This window comes from Tasmannia lanceolata, unplaced genomic scaffold (genome assembly GCF_043159265.1).
Source record: "Tasmannia lanceolata isolate RefF3 unplaced genomic scaffold, GAP_Taslan_0.1 ptg000018l, whole genome shotgun sequence".
Lineage (NCBI taxonomy): Eukaryota > Viridiplantae > Streptophyta > Magnoliopsida > Canellales > Winteraceae > Tasmannia > Tasmannia lanceolata.
In genome coordinates, this window is record NW_027518695.1 from 8,616,416 (window position 1) to 8,638,454 (window position 22,039).

At 40.4% G+C, this 22,039-nt stretch overlaps 2 protein-coding genes and 1 non-coding gene across 6 annotated transcripts; 2 read left to right on the forward strand and 1 right to left on the reverse strand.

Annotated features, from left to right (window-relative positions):
* TRNAG-UCC (transfer RNA glycine (anticodon UCC)) lies at positions 1-72 on the forward strand. The gene has a single exon. It is a non-coding gene; the product is annotated as a tRNA-Gly (tRNA).
* Positions 73-1,241: 1,169 nt separating this feature from the next.
* LOC143849928 (cytochrome P450 86A1-like) lies at positions 1,242-3,193 on the forward strand. Its single transcript, XM_077359235.1, has one exon. It carries the CDS (start codon positions 1,390-1,392, stop codon positions 2,932-2,934), a length of 1,545 nt encoding a protein of 514 aa, XP_077215350.1. The 5' UTR covers positions 1,242-1,389; the 3' UTR covers positions 2,935-3,193.
* Positions 3,194-6,167: 2,974 nt separating this feature from the next.
* Positions 6,168-19,034, reverse strand: LOC143850717 (uncharacterized). 4 transcript variants are annotated; one of them, XM_077359943.1, is made up of 8 exons: positions 18,994-19,034; positions 18,543-18,608; positions 9,258-9,397; positions 9,052-9,137; positions 8,492-8,797; positions 7,669-7,751; positions 6,571-6,655; positions 6,168-6,405 (listed from the first exon to the last, which is right to left on the reverse strand). In XM_077359943.1, exons 4-8 carry the CDS (start codon positions 9,104-9,106, stop codon positions 6,296-6,298), a joined length of 639 nt encoding a protein of 212 aa, XP_077216058.1. In that variant the 5' UTR covers positions 9,107-9,137; positions 9,258-9,397; positions 18,543-18,608; positions 18,994-19,034; the 3' UTR covers positions 6,168-6,295. The 4 variants fall into 4 exon arrangements, with proteins under 4 accessions (XP_077216058.1, XP_077216057.1, XP_077216056.1 ...); XM_077359942.1 differs by having other exon boundaries at positions 9,052-9,144; positions 18,994-19,015; XM_077359941.1 differs by lacking the exons at positions 9,258-9,397; positions 18,994-19,034 and adding an exon at positions 18,854-18,919 and having other exon boundaries at positions 9,052-9,144; positions 18,543-18,611.
* Positions 19,035-22,039: the final 3,005 nt, after the last annotated feature.

Consider the following 22,039-nt stretch of genomic DNA (forward strand, 5'->3'; position numbering starts at 1 on the left):
GCGTTTGTAGTCCAACGGTTAGGATAATTGCCTTCCAAGCAATAGACCCGGGTTCGACTCCCGGCAAACGCATATGAATATCCTCTTTTACCGAAGATTAAAAATAAAATGTGTCTCCCAGTCGTTTTCTAAATCATTTTTCATGACTGTTTGGATCTCGGTAAAAATTTCCTGAATTTTTTTCCATGAAAAAATAAATTTTATTATTTTTAAAGAAATTGTTTTCCTGATATGTATTTCAATGGAAACTGCAAAACCTACAAAGACACTCCAATTCTATTTTCCCAAAATATTTTTTTATGGATATTGGCACTACAAAGCTTGTCTTTTTTAAGGGCTTCTAATAGCTTTTTGGAAACTGTAATAATCTTTGACATCTGTTTAAATAATAAAAGACAAAATGATTTAGTGCAATTATAAAAACACGGTAGTGCCAATATCAGCACCTTTTCTTTTCATTAGATACGAACAAAGATTTTAAAACTTCTCTACAAGACTACTACTTCTTCTTATGTATGCATGAGTCACTTAACACGCTGAGGTCCATATAACGGGATTTTCCAGGGACCATCGCAGAAGCCATTTCCCAGACGGTCTTTTGCATGAGAGAGCAGCCTCGTAGGGGACCTTTAAACAGATTTTGTCTTTATTCATGATGTGGCTTCTCTCTCATGCAACAGACCATCTGCCAAATGCCTTCTGTGATGGTCCCTAGCAATTCCCGTATCTAAAATAGTCGTTCGATATTTTCAAGCATGCTTCCACACCATTTTCCCAATATGGGTAAACAACCCCTCTCTGTCTCTCTCTCTCCGCCAATAGATTGTGCAAAACTGCTCTAATGGCGTGCCTGTACGTGGTTACTCTCTCTCTCTCTCTAGGTTTTATGCATATGTGCTGTATATGTGCAGTCTGTCACGCGAGTGAGACGATTCCATTTTCTTCATATTAACAAGTAAAGAAAAGGAGCCCAAATTTCCTGACGAGCTGCAATATACACATGCTCTCTCCTTATCCCCTCCATCAAGCAAAGAAAAAAAAAAGAACATCTCTCTCTCTCTCTCTCTCGTTTCATCTAGAGGACTGTAAGTCAACAAGTAAAGAAAAATTACATTGCTTTCGTGTATAAGACCTTTCTTTCCCTCATGTCATCTAGATGACTGTAAGTCAACAAGTAAAGAAAATTTCACATTGCTTTCGTGTACAAGACCTAAAACCCAGAATTTCCAACCAACCCTTCCTGCAACATAAGTAAAATCAAAACCTTTCTTCTTTTCCGGCTCTCCTCCATCAAAACCACGTCCCTCCCTAATATATACTTATATATATATATACACTTCCCTACTTCATCTCTACCCACTCCAACACTTCTAATCTAACTCAGCTCACATGGAAACCCTCACTCTCTTCTTCGCTCTAGCCTTCGCCACCTCAGCCTACCTCTTCTGGTTCTGCTATTTCGCCGGAACCCTAACCGGTCCCAAGGTCTGGCCCCTCGTCGGGAGCCTCCCGAGTCTACTCGCGAACCGGTCTCGCATGCACGACTGGATCGCCTCCAACCTCAGAAAAACCGGTGGTTCCTTAACCTACCAGACATGTACTCTAACCCTACCTTTCCTAGCCCGAAAAGCCCTCGTGACTGTCACGTGCAACCCCAAAAACATCGAACACGTCCTCCGTTCCCGTTTCGATAACTACCCAAAAGGCCCCAACTGGCAAGCCGCATTCCACGACCTTTTAGGCCAAGGCATCTTCAACAGCGATGGTGACACGTGGCTCATCCAAAGAAAAACCGCCGCTTTAGAGTTCACGACTCGGACTCTCCGCCAAGCCATGGCTCGGTGGGTGAACCGGTCCATTAAAACACGCCTTTGGCTCATTTTAGCAAAAGCCGCATCTCAGAAATCCCACGTGGACTTACAAGACCTACTCCTGCGTCTCACATTTGACAACATTTGTGGCCTAACATTTGGAAAAGACCCCGAGACTCTCTCTCCTGATTTGCCTGAAAACCGATTCGCTTCCGCGTTTGACTCGGCCACCGAGTCGACTCTCCAGCGATTCTTGTACCCGGAATTCTTCTGGCGGTTGAAGAAACTCTTCAGTTTCGGCGCAGAGGGTAGATTGAAAAAAAGCCTTAAAATTGTCCATAACTACATGACTGATGCCATTGCTGCTCGAAAACTAACGCCGTCAGACGATCTCCTCTCCCGCTTCTTAAAAAAGCGAGACGGTAACGGAAACTTTTTCCCAAGCTCCGTCCTCCGTCGCATCGCACTCAACTTCGTCCTAGCTGGACGGGACACGTCATCCGTCGCGCTGAGCTGGTTCTTCTATCTCGTCATGCAGAATCCACGTGTCGAATGCAAGATCCTGGAAGAGATATCAACAGTCTTAAAATCGACACGTGGCGAAGATAAAACTTTATGGGTGGAAGAACCGTTGAACTTTGAGGAATCTGAACGGTTGGTTTACCTAAAGGCGGCTTTAGCAGAAACGCTACGACTTTACCCGTCTGTGCCGGAAGACTTGAAGTATGTCGTGTCGGATGATATTTTACCTGACGGAACGGTCGTGCCGGCCGGTTCGTCCGTTACGTACTCGATATACTCGGTAGGGAGGATGGAAGCGATATGGGGAGAGGATTGTTTGGAGTTTCGGCCGGAACGGTGGTTATCGGAAGGTGGGGCCCATTTTGAACCGTCTAAGGACGGTTACAAGTTCGTAGCGTTTAATGCTGGGCCGAGGATTTGTTTGGGAAAGGATTTGGCCTACTTGCAGATGAAGTCTGTTGCTTCGGCCGTACTGTTGAGGCACCGGCTATCGTTGGTTCCCGGTCACCGGGTGGAGCAGAAAATGTCTCTGACGCTGTTTATGAAGAACGGATTGCGTGTCTACGTTCAAAACAGGGATCTCTCTACCCTCACTCTCTGAGGGGTAATTTCGTCATTCCATAAAAATTGGTGCTCGTTTCTACTGCTCTCAACGGGCGTATTGTTTGTCGTGTACACAGTGTCAGTCGCGTGTTTGATTACACGTCAGTGTGTGAAAATCTATCGTCAAAACACACGTAAGAGGGTTTTGTCCACTCTCTTACGCCATACGAGTGTATTTAAAGTCCACAATTCCGTGGTTTGAGTATTTATTTTGTTGCTCTTTGTATAAATAAGATTCCAGTCTTTCTTATTCTCAATGTGGGAGAGTGTATTCTCAATGACAAGAATACCCCCACTTAACATTGATGTTGTAATGATTTTAAGGGTATTACTGTAAGATGATTTCAGATCGTGATGAGAATACCCCCACTTAAAAAATACGGAGGGATTGTTGAGTGTATGCAATTGCTTAATTTTTAATGTTGTCATTTCCCTTAATCTTGACTTTGTTGCGAGGTTTACAAATAATATAATTAGGGATGTGCTAGCCAATTTTGCTGAAAGCCATTTTGTGGTTGGCTTTGCCTGTGAGAACAGCCACCTTAGATGAATTAAACGAGTAAGACAAAATTTGCCAAAAATTCAACCTCATTGGCATGGCAAAGCTTCAGTGAAAATTTTAAGAGGATATGGTTCTGCCACGTATCCAATTCAGGGGCCGAATTCTTAAGAAGGATCAATTACCAATGGGGGACAAAAATTAGGTGGAATTATCAACAGGACTCATGCTTTTCAGAAATTATCAACGAGGGACAAAATATGTCTTGTTATTAAAAGCTGGACGAAAATGCCCTTTTCTCAAGCAACAAGTTTTGCTTTTCCACTTTTCCCTCTTCTCTCTTCTTTCCCTTTTTTTTTATCACTTTTTCATTTTCAACTTCTTCTTTTTCTACATTACCAGTCATCTTCTTCATCATTTACCCACCATTAGAGGTGGGAAAACTCAAAAATTTGAAACGTGAGTTCATTGCCATCTATCTTTCAATATCTGGGTTTTGTTTTTCATTTGTTTTAGAGTTTTGCATTTCTCCTTCTCCCTTTCAATGGAGGATGAGGAAAGATGAATCGTACGGTAGAAAGAAAAAACAATGAAAATGAACGAGTGAAAAAAAACAGGAAGTAAAAACGTGTTCATAAGGGACTTGATAAGCCCATTCTGAATTTGGTAACCCCATTTTGATATTGGATATCCCCAACCCCAGATACTTGAAAACCCCCTTCCAAAACTCCAATACCCTTGGGCAATTTTAAGGGACTTGATAAGCCCATTTGTAAATTGGTAACCCCATTTTGATACTAGATAACCCCAATCCCAAATACTTGAAAACCCCCTTCCAAAACTCTAGTACCCTCGGCCAATTTTCAGGGACTTGATGAGCCCATTCTGAAATTGGTAACCCCATTATGATACTTGATAACCCCAATCCTAGAGACTTGAAAACCCCCTTTCAAAACACTAATACCCTCGGCCAATTTTCAAAGACTTGATAAGCCCATTCAGAAATTGGTAACCCCATTTTTATGCTAGATAACCCCAATCCCAGAGACTTGAAAATCCCCTTCCAAAACTCTAGTACCCTCAGCCAATTTTCAGGGACTTGATAAGCCCATTCTGAAATTGGTAGCCCCATTATGATACTTGATAACCCCAATCCTAGAGACTTGAAAACCCCCTTTCAAAACTCCAATACCCTCGGCCAATTTTCAAAGACTTGATAAGCCCTTCAAAAATTGGCAACCCCATTTTTATGCTAGATAACCCCAATCCCAGAGACTTGAAAATCCCCTTCCAAAACTCTAGTACACTTGGCCAATTTTTTAAGACTTGATCACCTCATTCAGAAATTAGTGACCCCCTTTTTTATACTAGATAGCCCCAATTCTAGAAACTTGAAAACCCTCTTCCAAAACTCTAGTACCCTCTGCTAATTTTCAAGCACTTGATAAGCCCATTCGAAAATTGGTAACCCTACTTTTGAGAGTTACTAACCCTATTCCAGAGAGTTGATAAACCCCTTCTGCTACAAAACCCCCTGCCTATAGCAACTCTTCTAATGGCATTATAATTCTGTTCATAATAGAAATAACAAAAGAAATGGATGTTGTTTTCATTAAATGTGCTTCATGTGTTACATCCCAATTTGTGTATTACAAAAAAAAAAAATTAAGTAAATCAAAAAATGTGTAGCCATCCATTCATGTATTACATCAACCTTTTCTTATACAACCACTTGTCTTCCAAAAAAATGAGTGAAGCCATCCATGCATTATCTCTAGAACTCACCCTAAAAAACAAATCGCTTAAACCCTAACAAGATAAATTAGAAACAGATGAATGAAAAATAGTGCAAAACCCTAAACTAAAAAAAGAAAAGAAAAACAAAACCTAAATACAAAGAGATAGATGGTAAGAACTCAACATTCAAGTTTTCAAGATTTGCCAGCAACAATAGTGGCTGAACAAGGAGGAAGATGACTAGTAAGGTAAAAAATTTAAAAGGTGATAATGGAGAAGTAAAAGAAGAGGGAAAAAGGAGAAAACAAGGTCAAAACATGTTATATATGCCAAAGGGTATTTTCGTCCAGCTTTTACTGACAAGACTTCTTTTGTCCCCCGTTGATAATTTTTGAAAAGCATGGTTCCTGTTGATAATTTTACCTAATGTTTGTCCCCCATTGGTAATTGGTCCTCTTAAGAATGATGAGGCAGGATAAGACATTTGTGCCGGAAACACTTCCATGGCAAGAAACAGGGCCCTGTACCTTGTGGACCGCCCGATGAATGGCTGATCTAAATCTGTTCCTCCATCCAACGGCTTTAAATACCTGAAAGGGTCCTCCATCCAACCGTTCAATAGCTCCTATATCCAATTTGCAATGCAGCGCACCCACCATGGCATATGGTGGGCCATACCCATGATTGATCTGAACCGTCCATGTGTTTGGCCTTGCTTCGGATCTCCAATGCCCCCAAAATCAAGCCATCAATCCAATATTAACATCTAATAAAACCTTTGTGTGGTTGAAAGCAGTGGCTCACATTCAACTACAAACAGGCCACATTATTCTAATATTTAGCGTTATGAATGCATGATTGAAGTGACTTTCGGGCCATAGGAGATCCAAAGCAAGGTTTACCAAATGGACGGTTCAGATAAACCAAAGTTGGGACCCACTACGCCATAGTGGTGAAGCCACATTGTTCTACAATGAGGTCATCCTTGCAAGCTATGCTAGTTTCAACAAGCCACATTTCTAATGTTTTCATCAAACAAGTGTTAAAGACACAGTAAAATATAAACCAAAAAAAAACAACCACAACTATAGGCAAGTATGGAAATGAGCCTCTCAGAGGGAAGCTATATACCGAACCCATATTCCTCCTTCAGCTTTAACTCAAACATGCTGTCTGGAAGTGTCCACAGATCAGCATCATCTTCAGTAAACAGATCATCAATTTCTTCATTACCTGAAAGGTTGTAATTTCCTACTAAGATAGCCACAAGATAATACATAATATACAATATAGCTCGATATAGATATGAGAGAGAGAGAGAGAGAGAGAGTTGGTTGGTGAACTTAATTCTAATCATTGAGAGAGTTTTTATACAGAGTGAGGCTTTGAGAGAGAGACCTGAAGTAGAGAGTGAAGTGGGCATGGGAAGAAGCACTTCTGGCTCATACTCCAGCATAAAATCTTTGGAATCTTTTCTAAAATCCTGAGAAAAAAAAAAAGAATAAAGGATATAGAATCTACCTAACCCAAACCATCACTTCTCTATCGAACAAAAAATCAGGAGCACATTCTAAGTTAGAAATATTATCCTACCTGACAATAAATAAATCATCACAAAGAAGGTGATTAAAACATTTCTTTCTACATTTCTTGTGCTGCATGGGTTAGGAATTCGAAATCGAAAACTGTGATGCTGGCAAAAATAATCTAGGTTTTCATGTGTGGATGCAAGAAACAAACAGAAACTGATTATTAGTGAAGGAATTTTTTTCGTAATTTTGATATAGACATGAGGTGTAAAAAAGTATATCAAAGTATATGCATTGAAAATGGATACATGGGTATATAATGACAGCAAAAAACTAGAAAATCAATCCATCACGTTTTTACCCGATATTCCTAACAGGTACATTATTTTAATACTGTTGGGGGTAAAAACTAGCACGCAATGGGAAACCAACACGTGGCACAAATAGATGGCGGACATGTGGCAAACACCCAACCAATGGTAAGTGAGGACCCTAATATTTCCTATAAATAGAGGTAGAATCTCAAAAGGTGGGGGACTTCTGATCATTTTTAACATTCATTCATCTTCTAAAATTCTCTTAAGAAAACTCACATCATGGTTGCCTACTCTGACTTAAGCATCGAAGAGCCTCCCCGGAGCCCAAAAGTCCGGGTGGCTTTCTGACCGTTTGGTTGTGAGCGCAGGTCATTTCCTCAAGTGTGTTACTAGCTGGGACCCATTCAACCTTAGGTCAGATTTCAGCAGCAACAAATACTATTATTGGAGTTAGTTCATACCGACATTTATGAACCCACGCAAATGCCTTGTCACAGCAAACCTCTTTGTGAAAAAGGAGGTTTGAATTTGGATGTGAGAAGGCATTTGCGTGGGTACATAAATGTTGGTATGAACTAACTCCAATAATAGTATTAAAGGCTTCCCTGTTGAATTCAAGAAAAAACATTACGAAAAAATCAATCACAAACCTCCATTGGCGTTTCCAGACCATAGAACATCTCAGTCCATCCTCTCAGTGCAGACATCACTTCCTCAACTTCCTTCTCTACCCCTGATTCAAAGAAGAAAATACAATTGTAGTATATCATTTAAGAACTCAACTTGGAACACACTCTCAACTCAGTTTTCATAATAATCATGAATAGGGCAAATTAAATCAAACACTCAGGCAAGTCTAATATTTTTTAATAGTACAATTTAAGAATTAAAAAAAAGCTAGAGAGAGTCTTAAAAGAAAAAAGTGATATTGAAGACCATGTGCCCCTCAATCATACAGTCAAAATATCAACAAGGATCCACCCAACCTTCCCTCAATCCAACTTCCAAGAGACAAATTAAAATGCATAACGAAGAAAAGTGAACCCTCCCAAAAAAAATAACCTTTAGATTATCACCTAATAAATTATCAGGCTTTATTTCTTGATTAAGGTAACTTGTGAAGAAAGATTTTTCGTCTTGTAGATTTGGAATATTTAGGTGATAATCTTAACTAGAAAATGGCTGTATGCCAACTAGAAGTTGGAAGCTCCTGATTTAGTTCAAGGGTGCCATGGGTTTTTTTAAGGGATAAGAAAGATATCCCAAATTTGATTCAAATAATTCATCCTAAGAAGCATTGGAATTGATTAATTTAAAACACAACTAATGCAATTTATGAGTCACTGTTGGATGCTATGGGTTGACTCAAGCAGTTGCTTCAGTCAACATAGTGATTTCCAAAGCTTGCAAGAAATAGAATTTGAATAATACAAAAAATAAGAAATGAATAGAACATCAGGATAAGTGGCTTACATTTTTCCGAAACATCTTTCTCATGAGAGAGCATATCGTTCCCTGAGTAATGCATATACTCTATCCCTTCCTTAGCCCATTCATTGCATTTCTTTATTTCCTCTTCAGACAGATCACAGCTTTTTGGGATACTTTTGGGATCCTCACTGCTGTGTACTGCAGATTTATCTTTTAAAGGAAAAGCCTTTGATGCAGCCGAGAGTGAAGGTTTTCTGGCCTTAGAAATATCTGCTAATGCTTTCCGTTCCTTACGACCCTTCTGCTCAGACTTCGGCACATTGACCTTTGCTCCAACAACACCTTTTCCTGAAATTGGAACAAATTCAGGCTTGTAAATCGAGAACTTCAAAGGTATTGTCAAAAGCTCAGGCTTGACTCAGAATTTATTATTTTGAGTTCTACGTTTCCCTTGGCCACGTGAAGGAGAACTTGCTAGTCTCTGGACTAGGTACTCACAATTCAGTAAAATTCTGAGTTCAGCCGCAACATTTTGAGAATCGTGTCAACCTTCTATAAACCAAAAACTTATATCCTAAAAACCTAAGTGTGAAGAAACATACCTGAGTGGACGTGTAAATTCTCATTTTGAACCACAGAAGGGGTTTGATAGGCCATCTAGAATTGCTCAAACATGCCTTTTGAAGATCTACAAACTTCAGAGCATAGGGTCATGTAGTTGATAAAACAGGTTATGAAAGAAATATTCAATGCTAAATTCATGAGTAATAAAAAACAATTTTTCCATACTAGAAATATTAAGGCATACCTATGTGACTGAGAAACGGAAAAAGTTGAGACAGATCAAAATTTTAATTCTATAGCAAGAGTTTTCATCACTTTGAATGGAAAAGTAATCGGTTGAGGTAGCTGGGACTTGACTCCCTACATTCAAATATTTATAGAATTCTGCTAATAGAAAAACGATAGGTATTAATACGGATGAAGATTAAAAAAAAAATACAACGTACAACACCCAGTAATCACTCTTCATGCCCTCCCAAAGATGCAAGAAAAGTTTGCCTTGCTATGTTTTTACAAGCAAGAAAAATACACATGCAAGCATAACATCCCACGAATACACATGCAGGTGTAAAGCGTTTTATATTTAGTGCAGCAATATCAAAAAGGGAATATTTGGCAAGTTACAATTTTTAGGTAATTAAGCAAGGCCAGTTACAAAGCATAACAAATGTTAAGTCACCCATTTCTAAGCTTCAGAATCAAAATTTTGCAATGTGGAGTATATCAGAAAACACACACACACACACGCACGCACGCACGCCACCTGGCTGACCTTCTTTGAAGTGGAGCGTCACAAGTTGAACCTACTTGTTGGCGGGCACATCCTAGAATTCAATAAGACTTTCCACGATATTGATAAAATCTAGGACTGCTTCGGCAGCGATTCCGTAGTAAAATTCTAGGATTTCAACTATGATGCCGAATTCCAACTGTCAATCATCTTGTGGATGCACATTTGCTCGTGGAGCTGCCCTCCTTGACGCTCGCGAATCAAAATTAATCGAGTCCCCTTCTTGGAAGTCTTCCTCTGTCTTAGGGCCTGGGCTATTTGCCTCTAACATCAACCTATGCACCACTGGATTAAAGCAACGAATATCGGCAATTAAATCATACTACCTCCTGACTCAGCACTATAAACTCTAGTAATCAAGCACTAAAAATAGCCCTTGTAGCCATTTTGGGGGCTGACGCTGATGGTTACATCTCATCCCCTTTTCGCAGAACCATTAAACTTGCTAGTGATTGGGCCGTCGATGGTACAAAGCTATAGACTTTGTGAGCAGCTCTAATACCGCTTTTTATACAGGCGGATGCCTGGATTGGCAAAGACAAGCCCAAATGTAGTTCACAAGTGGCGAGCAGGAGAATAATAGGGACATGCAAGTGAGTATAATAAGGAGGACACCATGGTGCAAGATAGGTAACCCAAGTGAGAAATTTGTAGGTTACTAGATTTATGTCACAAGGTTCAGAATTCTGAACAGGTGAAATATAATTTGCTTGTTAGTTGAAGTAAGGCTTTCACCGCAATAGGAATTGTTGTTCATCTTTCTTACGCTCAACTCTATTTGAGAAAAGATTCCACGGAGAAATCTATCACGAGTTTGCAAACCCGGGCAACTGCAGGTGACTAAATTGTCAAGCTTTCGGTGCACCTCTTCAACTATTATGCATCTGTCGCTACTGCATCACTCTACACTTCTTGCTTCGAACTAAACCTCGAGTTCTTGCTATCATCTTCAAAAAATGGGAAGAGGTGGCTCATATTGAAGAAGTTGCCAAAAGCCCAATCTTCCGAAAGTGCCACACTATACGCGTTGTCGCCCATCTTTGCAAGGATGAGGCGACTTTCTTGCTTTGGAACTTGTTTTTGAGGCTAGTAGGAACCTCACTAGAGGAACATATACCCAAAATTTGTAGTCAACCTCAGAAGAGACATCATTCCCCTTCAAATGTGCCTTTTCCGTGTACTTGGCGTTGTGTTTAAGAAAATTGGCCTTCACTCAGGAAGTGATTTTGCTTCAAGTTTTTCCCTTAGCGTTGTAATTAAGTCGAATGGACCTATTAGATTCTTTCCCAATATAACTTGGAAAGGAAGAAAATCGGTGCTTCAATTGATGGATCTATTGAATTCAAATTCAATTGTCGATCGCACCAAATCAAAATTGCCTAAGTTCTTTACGGCGGTCCTCAGCATGTTCCCAAGAGAATGATTAACCACATCCATTTTTTGTCGCTTTGGGGTTATACGAAGTAGAAATTTAAAAATAGCCCCGAGACGTTACAAAAACAAATGCGATAACTGATTTTTTATTTTTTATCTTTTTTTAATGATGAAGGGACTTATAATTTTACGGTCACAATCTGCAACTATAGACTGTCGAAGACCATGATAACGTAGCACTTCTTTGAAAAATTGATCATAGCTCTTGTAGCATCACTAGTCATCTTAAAATATACAAAGTGCTTGGAGAAGCGATCAACAATAAACTGTGGCAGACCATCTTCTCGGTGTCTTCGGCAATCCCAACACAAAATCCAAAGAAATTTCTTCCCAAGGGGCGGCTCCAGGAATGGGTAGTGACAGATATAACCCGTCACTTGGAAGTGTGCCCTCTGCTACTATAACACTTCCAAAACCGTTTCACGAACTGGTCGACATCCTTGTCCATTGCCGACCAATAGAAACGCTGCTTCAAGTCAGTTAGAGTCTTGTGGTCGCCAAACTAATCGCCTTCATGAGTTTCTTTTTAGACTATCAAGCTCAGTGAAGTGTTCGACAAACACAAGGCATTCTCTTTGAAAAGATAGCCACCTAGTAGCAAAGATTCCGTTCTTCCTCCACTTTAAACTTCCTCAAAAAGCTTGCTAAAGTGTGGTTCATTTTTCAAGTCCTCTTTCAACAACTTCATGCTAAGAAGTTGAACTTGAAAACATTCGAGACAGCGTACCATCGGTTTAATGCATCGACAACCTTATTTTGAACCTCGGCCAAGTGCTTGAGTGTGAAATGGAATTCTTGAAGCTTTTTTGTTTACATTCTGAGGTACTTCAATGCTTCATGATCGGAAAATAGGATGAACTCCCTTTGCACCAAGTCTTGCCTTCGATGGTGCAAGCACCTCACTATAAGATATAATTCTCAGTCGCATGTGTTCAGTTCTTAGCACCATCAATTTTTTCACTAAAGTGTGCCACGGGTCGCTTCAGTTTGCTAAGAACGACGCTGATCATATCTTTGTTTTCATCACACTCCAATTCAAACAAGAGATCGGAATTCGGTAAGGCAAATACCAGAGCCGTTGTCAAGGCTCTTTTGATAGCTTCAAAATCCTCTTGTGTTGCCTTGGACTACTTAAAGACCACATTTCGCATACAATCGGGTATTCGAGTCGGCGGTAGAAATTTTGTACTTCACCGAAACGTTTCACCGAAATTTCCGAAACGTTTCACCGAAATTTCCGAAATTTCACCGAAATTTTACCGAAACGAAACGTTTCGGCCGAAATTTCCGAAACGTTTCGGCGAAATTTGGTACTTTTCCGACTCACTGTGAATTTCGTTTCGTTTTCCACCGAAACCGAAATATTTCGGTCGAAACGAAATATTTCGGTCGAAACGAAATGTTTCGGCCGAAATTTAAAACCATGATTAAGGCCATAGAAACCTGCACCTACCATAAGCATATCATACTTTATGGTGTAACCCACGTAAATGCATCCCAAAAGCATCCAGAAAACTGTCATATACTACAACTGCTCCTCCATACCTTCATCATTTCTCTTAAGAAACATCCAACCCTTATAATTTCATCTCAACACTTCCTCATTCTGGAATAACCACTTTTCAGGCCAAACGTGCCTCCAAAAGCGAAAGACAGGCCCAGATCAACCAACTAAAGCACCCACTTATATGAATAATATAAACGCCCCTTGCTTCCTATAGACTGGCATCCTATAGACTAAAGCACCCAACCTATGCACCTTTTGATTCAAGCTACGGACATCAGCAATTAAATCATCCTACCTCCTGACTCTGCACTATAAACTCTAGTAACCAGGCACTAAAAATAGCCCACGTAGCCATATCGGGGGCAGACGCTGATGGTTCCACTTCGTCCCCTTTCCAGGGAGCCATTAAACTTGCTTGTGATTGTGCCGTCGATGGTACAAAGCTATAGACATTGTGAACTACTCTGACACCGCTTTTGATACAGGCTTCCGCCTGGAGTGGTGGTCGGTTTGCAGAGATGAGGACAAATGTAGTTCACAAGGAGCAAGCAAAAGAATAATAGGGACATGCAAGTGAGTATAAGGAGGCCACCAAGGTGGAAGCTACACAAATGTGAGATTTGTAGGTGACTAGATTTATGTCACTAGGATCAGTATTCTGAACCAGTGAAATATGATTTGCTTGTTAGTTGAAATAAGGCTTTCAGTGAAATTGGAATTGTTGTTCCTCTATCTTAAGCTCAACTTTCTTTGAGAAAAGATTCCACGAAGAAATCTATCACGGTTTCGCAGACCCGGGCAACGTCAGGTGACAGAATTCTCAAGCTTTCAGTGCACCTCTTAGACCATTATGCTCGTGTCATCATCATTGGAGGACGCTCTTACATCACTCTACCCTTCTTCATTCGAACTCGATCTCGAGTTGTTGCTATCATCTTCAAAAAAGGCGAAGATGTGGCTCACAATGAAGAAGTTGTCTCTCACTTTGCAAGGATGAGGCGAATTTCTTGCTCTGCAAATTGTTGTGAAGGCTAGTAGGTAACCTCTCTAGAGGAACATAAACCCAAAATTAGTCGTCGACCTCATAAGAGACATTCTTCCACTTCAAAATTCAAATGTGCCCTTTCCGTGTACTTGGCGTTGTGTTTAAGAAAATTGGCCATCAGCTAGGGAGTGATTTCGCTGCATGTTTTCCCCTTGGCTTTGGAATTAAGTAGAATGGACCTTTTGGGTTCTTTCCAAATATAACTTGGAAAGGAATAAAATCGGTGCTTCAATTGATGGAGCTATTTAATTCAAATTCAATCTTCGATCGTACCAAATCAAAATTGCCTAAGCTCTTTACGGCGGTCATCGGCATGTTCCTAACATAACGATTAACCACTTCCGTTTTTAGTTGCTTTGGGGTTCTACGAACTAGAAAATTTCAAATTAGCCCCTAGACGTTTCGAAAAACAACGCCAAAAGCAAATTATAATTTTACTGTCACAATTCGAAACTATAGAGTGTGGAAAACCATTATAACATAGCACTTCTTGAAAAAATAGAGCAGCAACACTTATAGCATCGATAGTCGTCTTACATTGTACGAAGTGCACCATTTTGGAGAAGCGATCAACAATGACAGATGATACACCATCCTATCGGTGTCTTCCGGAATCCAAACACAAAATCCATAGAAATGTCTTCCAAAGGGGCTCTAAGAATGGGTTGTGGCTGACTGGTGTGCCCTTTGCTACTTTGACACTTCCAATACCACTTCACAAACTGGTCGACATCATTGCCCATTGCCAGCCAATAGAAGCGCTCCTTCAAGTCGGCTAGAATCTTGTATTCACCAAATTAACCCGCATCATGAGTTTCTTTCTAGACTTTCAACCTCAATAAAGTGTTCGGCAAACATAAGGCATTCTCTTTGAAAATATAGCCATCTGATAGTTAATATTCCGGTCTTCCTCCACTTTCAACTTCCTCCAAGAGCTTGCTAAAGTGTGGATTCAAGAGATTGTACCTTCTGCTTAATGCATCGGCAACCTTATTGTGAACCCCAGCTTTGTGCTCGAGTGTGAAATAGAATTCATGGAGGTAATTCACCCATTTTGCATGCCTTGGACTAAGCTTTTGTTGCATGTTGAGGTACTTCAATGCTTTATGATCATAAAATAGGATGAACTCCCGTTGCACCAAGAATCGCCTCCAATGGTGCAAGGACCTCACTATAGCACATAATTCTAAGTCATGTGTTGAGTTCTTTTTAGCAACATTAATTTTCTCACTAAAGTACCCCATGAGTCACTTCTCTTGGCTCAGAACCACGCCGATCGCAACTTTGCTTGCATCACACTCCAATTCAAACAAGAGATCAAAGTTCGGTAAGGCAAGTACCGGGGACTTTGCAATGTCTTTTGATAGCTTCAAAATTCTTTAGATTCGCGTTGGACCACTTAAAATCCCCTTTTCGCATACAATTGGACATTGGAGCCATTAGAGTGCTAACACATTAACAAACCGGCTATAGAAGCTTGCTAGTCCACAAATGCTCTAACTTCACAGATAGCCTTTGGAGTTGGCCAATCCATGATTGCGTGCACCTTAAACCTGTCTGGTTTGACCTCTTCACTTGAAAATTCATAGCCCAAATACATCAAGCAGCTGGTACAAAAGTTGCACTTATTCAAGTTGGCGAATAAGTGTTGGCCCCTTGGTGTGTTGAGGACTTAGAGTAGATGAGATAAGTGGATGTCCATGTCTCTACTCTAAATGATATCATTGAAGTAAAACACCACAAAACAGCCAATAAAAGGTCTAAGAAGGTCATTCATAACCCAGATAAAACTGTTTGACGGGTTTGATAATCCACACAAGTAGCCACTTCAAACAAGCCTTCTCGCATCTTGAACATCATCTTCCAATCATTCCGGGTCTTGTTCTAATTTGGTAGTATCGACTCTTTAAGTGCCCTTTAGAAAAGATACTTGCTCCACTTAGTTGGTCAAGCATGGCATCTAACCTCGAAATCGGAAAGCGGTACTCTACCGTGATGCAATTGATTGCCCGGCCATCAATACACATGCCCAAAGTTTCATCTTTTTTTGGCTACTAGAAGGCACATAGGCCGGTACTGTCCCTTATGAGACCGTTGCCAAGCAATTCCTCCACTTGGTGCCTCAATTCATCATGCTCCTTGGGACTAATGGGGTCAATTGGGCACTATATAACCGGGTTGCAACTCTCTCATGTTGAACTTCTCTCATTGGTGGTAATTCACTTGGAAGATCTTCTAGAAATAAATCTGAAAATTCATTAACAAGAGGCCTGACAATTTGGGGAACCCTCATATTCATCACATACCAGCCTTCTAACAACCAATGCAAATACTACCCCAATGGTCCCTTCTTGAACCTCTTCATACATCTCATGCCTTGCTAGAGTAAGTATGTCCATTTTCTCATGTTTCTTCTTTTCACCCTTGGATGGCATCAACACAAACTTCATTTTATCAGTAACGAAGGTGTAGGTATTAGAGAAGCCATCATGAATAGCTTTCCGGTCATATTGCCATGGTCGTTCCAATAAGAGGTGACATTCGTCCATAGAAACCACATAACACCACCCATAATCTTCATATGTATTACCTATGGAAAATGAAACCAAACATGGAGTGGAAACTTTTACCTTGTTCGAGTTGTTAAGCCACACCAACTTGTACGGGTGAGGATGAGGAACTTCATGCGATCCTAGGTGCCGGACTGGATCACTTGCCACAACGTTTTCGCAACTTTCTGAGTCTATAATGACTTTGCAAAGCATTCCATTGATGGTACGGTGGGTGGAGAATATATGTCGCAGCCACTCTTCCTCCTTAAACTTTGGAGTCAGATAGAGTCACCAGGATACCAAACTTTGGCCAATCTCATCTTCTTCTATAACATTGTTCTCCTCAGCATCATCAGATGCCTCATGCTCTCGCTGACCATCATCCTCCTCTTCGCCAGTTCAAATACTCTGTTGGTTTGGTTCACTATTATTTAGTTTGCTCTGATTTGAACTTTCTAATTGTTTTCCTCGGGAGTATTTGAAAGAGATAGAGAGGTCTAACTAAGACTTTTTCGCAGAAAGGGGAAAAAACACTCTAGCTTCTTCTCCTTTCTTACTTTTCTATTTTAGTAGTGACTTTCTCAGTTACCTACCTAGCCTGGCCTAGAGTCTAGGGAAATAGGGTATAATAGTGTATGGATCAGCTTCAAACCTTTGTGGCACCGCCCCCATCCTAACCGAAAGACAGAACTCTTTCCCTGCCCGCTTCTTCTATTCAAATTCCTACCTAGTCGGGGAGAGGAAGTAGGAAATTCCGAAACTAATGGAAATAACATTAAACGAACCAACTTTTCTTTTGGTTCCTAATCCACGGATTAACATGTAATATCATGAACCTTATTGCAAGCATGTACACGGTGTACCAACTTAAAATATGGCATAGGATTCATCAAATCACGTAACCTATTGTTCCATTTCCACCAACAATGCCCTTGGAATCGCATACTCCTAAAGTTAAGACTTACCTTTATGCAGGCTCAATGTTGGCAGTGAATGCAATATCCAAATGTGAAGACTACATTACCCATCGCCACATACCCGCTCCCCAGTCCAAACTAAAAATAGTAGGTTGCCACTAAAGCAAACACACTTTGATTTTCCTATCTTCTTTAGATAAAAGATCAGGGTAATACGACAAGTAGCTTGTTTATAAACATTTAGCAAGATCAAGATTCCTCTTCGACCCATTTTTTAGCCGACAAGAACCCCTTGGATTGGGTTGCAGGGCGATAAGTGTCAAAGCGCTACGCACATGACTCCGTTTGGTCGTATCCTATCAACATTTTTACGCAGAAATTGCATCCCTTTGTTGTGCCGTTGGCTGGCCACCCAGCCCTATGTTCAATAGCTCACAGACCACATGCAACTCATTTACACAGATGTCGGGAAGAATCCTCAACACCAATAATTCATCCATGTTGAACGTTGTGTGGATCAAACAGTCGAGCCTTACCAAATCATCACCCCCATCCCACCAGTGAACAACACAGATATCTCATATCTACATCATCAAAACAAACTTTTGTTTGTTGTGGGTCAAAGAAAAACATATAAAAAATAAACTCTGTGCTCACTACCTAGTTGGCCACCCAGCCTAGGTTCAACGAAACCTATACCAAATGTAACTCATTTACATAGATTCTAGGATGAAGCCTCAAAACTAGGCATTCTTCGGTGTTGAACTTTAGAAGGAACAAACAGTCAAGCCTCCGCAGCAAACCACTGAACAATACAAATATTTCCAAACAAAACAATTGTCTGTTGTGGCTCGAGAAAATAAATATTAAATAAATTATGCATTCACTACCTTTGAATTTGACAGATAACAAGGGGTGATCAAAACAGCGTGTTTCTTGAATTTTCATGAATTTCAGGCCCATAAAAATTTCAAGAGTATTTAGCACTAAAGATGGTTGAACATAATTCTTGAAAGAAACTCTTCCTTTCCTTATAAATCATGCATCTCGTGTTGTGACCCCTGAAATCTAATTTCCCCTCACAAAACAGATAAAAAAGAAAGCAATATTTCCTTCTGATTGTGTGCATCATGTTATTTCTTAACTATCCAAGAAAATAAATCATATAAAAGGTGGCTATCAATTTAAACCAAACCATAAACAACGCAGAGAATAAATCAATAGTACAGATTACAGAAGTGAGAATTTATATAAAAAATTCATAAAATTTCAGAAAAAACATACCTAAGATCAATACCAGATTCGGCTTCTAGGGTATGTAGATGTCGAGTATTCAATTTAAACCAAACCCTAACAGCATAAATAAGAAATCAATCGGATATAGATAAGAAATTACTATAAAAAATTCAAACCAAACCCTAAACGATGCAAAGAAGAAATCAATCGGCTAGAAGTGAGAAATTACAATAAAAAAATCCTAAGATTTCAGATCAATACCAAACCCTAAGTGATACCTGAGATCAAACCCTAAACAACCCAAAGAAGAAATCAATCGGATAGAAGTGAGAAATTACTATAAAAAATCCTAAGATTTCAGATCAATACCCGATTCGGCTTCTAGGGTACGTAGCTTTCTTTTCTTTTTTCCCCTGTTTCTATTTTTCCATTGCCTCCCGTTTCTCTCTTTACCGTTTTAGAGGGTTTTAAAATTTGAATCCCTCATTGGGCGGTTTACCCCTCTACGGATCGAATAGTCAAGATCAACATATGGAAATGATCTACGGGGTACAGCCTATTTATGTTTGTGGCGCAAAAAAATTAAGGGTTTGGATCACTCTTTAAAGTGGGCGCACGGTATTTTTCGAAAAATACTGGACGTCCGGCTATCACGCTACGTACCACCGAGCATGCCTCGCTTCCGTAAGGTTTAAGGCATACAAATAATCAATAGTCACAGGTTTAGCTATAATGTCTGATTGATCAAGGGCTATGATCATCCAATCAAGGTGGGCCAAACAACAATTTATCGTCCGATCCGATTAAAACCGCATAGCATTGTGAGCCCAGAAAAAGGTGGTTGTGGTTGTGGTTGTCAGAGAAAAACTTAGACCCTGTTTGGATTGCAAGAAATATATGTCTTGAAGATAAAATTTTCTTGTGAAAGTTTTTTATTTTTACAATCTCGGATAGCACTACCATGTTTTGATAATGGGCCTAACCCGCATTTGTCTTTTATTATTTAACTAGTTGTCCAAAAGAGGGATGCTAAACTCACATAAGCCGTTGGAGAAAACGGCTACGGGGCTTCACCATTGGATCCGGTGCCAATTTTTGCAGGGGCTCCAGTGAGCTTAGCATCCCTCCAAAACTAATACAATTCCAGAAAACTCTCAACAGCCTGTTAAAAAAATAAAAATAAAAACAAGGTGAGTTGGGTCGTTATCAAAGGACTAGTAAAAAGAACGACGTAGGAGAGATGCATTCAGGCTGCATACAGGGGGGCAACTCGGGTCATTTTTTGCTAATTCGGGGTTGTGCTTTTACCTTAAAATCGGGTTGGGTTCGGGTTGATTCCTATTCATTTTTTTAGCAAAAGCTCAACCCGACCCGACCCGACTCGAGTTGCACCCCTAGAATCTCTTTTTTTTTTTTGATCGGTAATTTGGGGTTAGGCAGACCCCCACCAGATATATTGAAAAGAAAAAAAAGAAAAATTACAAACGGATATAAATGGCTCCCGAGGAGTCCTCTAACAAAATATTTTGGAATTCATCAGGAAATACAGAATGAGAGATTGGGAATCCTTTCATAGGACAGTTGCTTTTGGATAGATAATCAGCTGCTCTATTCCCTTCTCTCCATAGATGGGAGATGCTCCACGCTTGCAGTTTTGATAGCATCGAGTCTATCTTTTCAAGAGATATAAGTTTTGTCCATGGACATGGAGCTGTTTTTTGGATGACATTGACAGCAAGAAGGGAATCAGATTCTATCCATAGGCATTTGTAATTCGCCCTCACTGCAAGATTGAGCCCCATATGAATTGCTTCAATCTCAAGATCGTGAATGGGAGCTGCTGGGTAGCTAAGAGAAAACAGGCTGAGAGATTTGCCGTCGCTACTTCTTAGTAAGCCTCCAATGCTACCTTCTTCATTTGCAAGAGAAGCATCGGTGTTGAGTTTAATCCATCCAGGCTGCGGGGGCTTCCAGGAGCAAATATTAAGTGACAGTTGCTTATGGAACAGAGGAAGCTTCCAGAGCTGAGAAATTTTCCTGGAGATCTCGGAGGGATTGTCGTCTAGCTTTAGGAAGAGGGATTTTTCTCTCTCAGCTCTGAAATTTTTTGTCAAAGTGAAATGCTTGTGTAGATTTCGACCTTCATGAACTCTGTTGTTCCTTTCAAGCCATAAATGATGGATAGAAGCAGTGAACAATAAGCGAATAAAAGTGTATGACTGACCCTTCAATTTAAATTTACCTCTTATCCATGCTTCTTCCTCATTTAGGGATTTCTTTTGCTTCTTACGATCAGAGACTCGCCCTAAAATTTGTCTCCAAATCCAGGCACTATAGCTGCAATTGAAAAAAATGTGGTTTGTCGATTCTGGTTCCGCAGTGCAAAGAGGACAGGTTCTGTCTCTGGCTGGGCCGAGGAAATGGAGATTATCTTTCGTGGTTAGCTTGTTCTGGATAGCGAGCCATGCAGTTGTGCTGAATTTTGGAACATGACCAGGAAACCAAATGGAGGAGACCCAAGGAACTTTCTGGCCTGTAGATCTTATAGAATTCCAAGCGCTTCGAATGGAGAAGTGACCATTAGATTCAGGTTTCCAAATGACTTTTGTATCTTGGCTGGAAGAGATGATAGCTGTGTCTGTTATTTTTTTTAGTTCCTGGAGATATGGTTGGGTTTGGATGAGGTTCCACCAGCCTTCTTCAAAAATGCGATTGATTGATGCAGAGATCGGGATGAGGTTGAGGAGGGGTTCAAAGGATATTTGATTGGAAATGGGCCCAGCAGGATGCCATGGGTCGGTCCAAAAGTTCAGTTTTGAATTCGGGCAAACAATGTAGCATACAAGTGAGGAAGCCAAATTTCTGGCATTGATGATGCTTCTGGCTGCCCAAGATGGTTTTGCCGGCATGGGGAGGGTCCAGATACTTCTGTTCCTAATGTATTTGAGAGAAAACCATTTGACCCAAGGAACATTTTTGTTGTCAAGAATATGCCACAGTTGCTTGAGTTGAGCCGCTTTGTTCAACTCTGGAAGTCTCCTGATCCCAAGGCCTCCTTCTCTTTTAGGTTTGCATAAACTTTCCCAAGCAATGTTGTGGTATTTTTTCTCAGTGTTACTACCAGACCAGAGAAAGTTCCACATAATTTTTTCAATGTTGTCCAGGACAATTGCAGGGATATGAAAGGCAGCAGACCAGTAGATCTGGTAAGTGCTGAGAACTGTTCTGATAAGTTCAGCTCTTCCTGATCTTGAGAGGTTTCTGTTGGTCCACACAGAGAGGCGGTTCCTGATCTTATCGATGATGGGTTGGCAGTCAGAGGCTGTTAATCTGGATGTAATGAGAGGTAATCCCATATATTTGATTGGGAGGTGACCCTCTTCCATACGGAGAATGTTGCAGACTGCTCTTTTGACCCCATTCGAGATTCCTGAAAAGAAAATTTCACTTTTCCCGGGGTTAAATTCAAGGCCAGAACATTGCTTGAAAAGATTTAGGCAATTGATTACACCTTTAGCACAGGAGGAGGTTGGGTCCACGAACAA

What these genes read in the sequence shown, in the direction of transcription:
- LOC143850717 (XM_077359943.1), bottom strand. Translation starts at nt 9,106, where the DNA reads ATGGCCTATCAAACCCCTTCTGTGGTTCAAAATGAGAATTTACACGTC. An exon ending in GAATTTACACGTCCACTCAG is followed by an intron (nt 8,798 to 9,051) that starts GTATGTTTCTTC and finishes TTCCAATTTCAG; the next exon opens with GAAAAGGTGTTGTTGGAGCA. An exon ending in GAAAGATGTTTCGGAAAAAT is followed by an intron (nt 7,752 to 8,491) that starts GTAAGCCACTTA and finishes TCTTTGAATCAG; the next exon opens with GGGTAGAGAAGGAAGTTGAG.
- LOC143849928 (XM_077359235.1), top strand. Translation starts at nt 1,390, where the DNA reads ATGGAAACCCTCACTCTCTTCTTCGCTCTAGCCTTCGCCACCTCAGCC.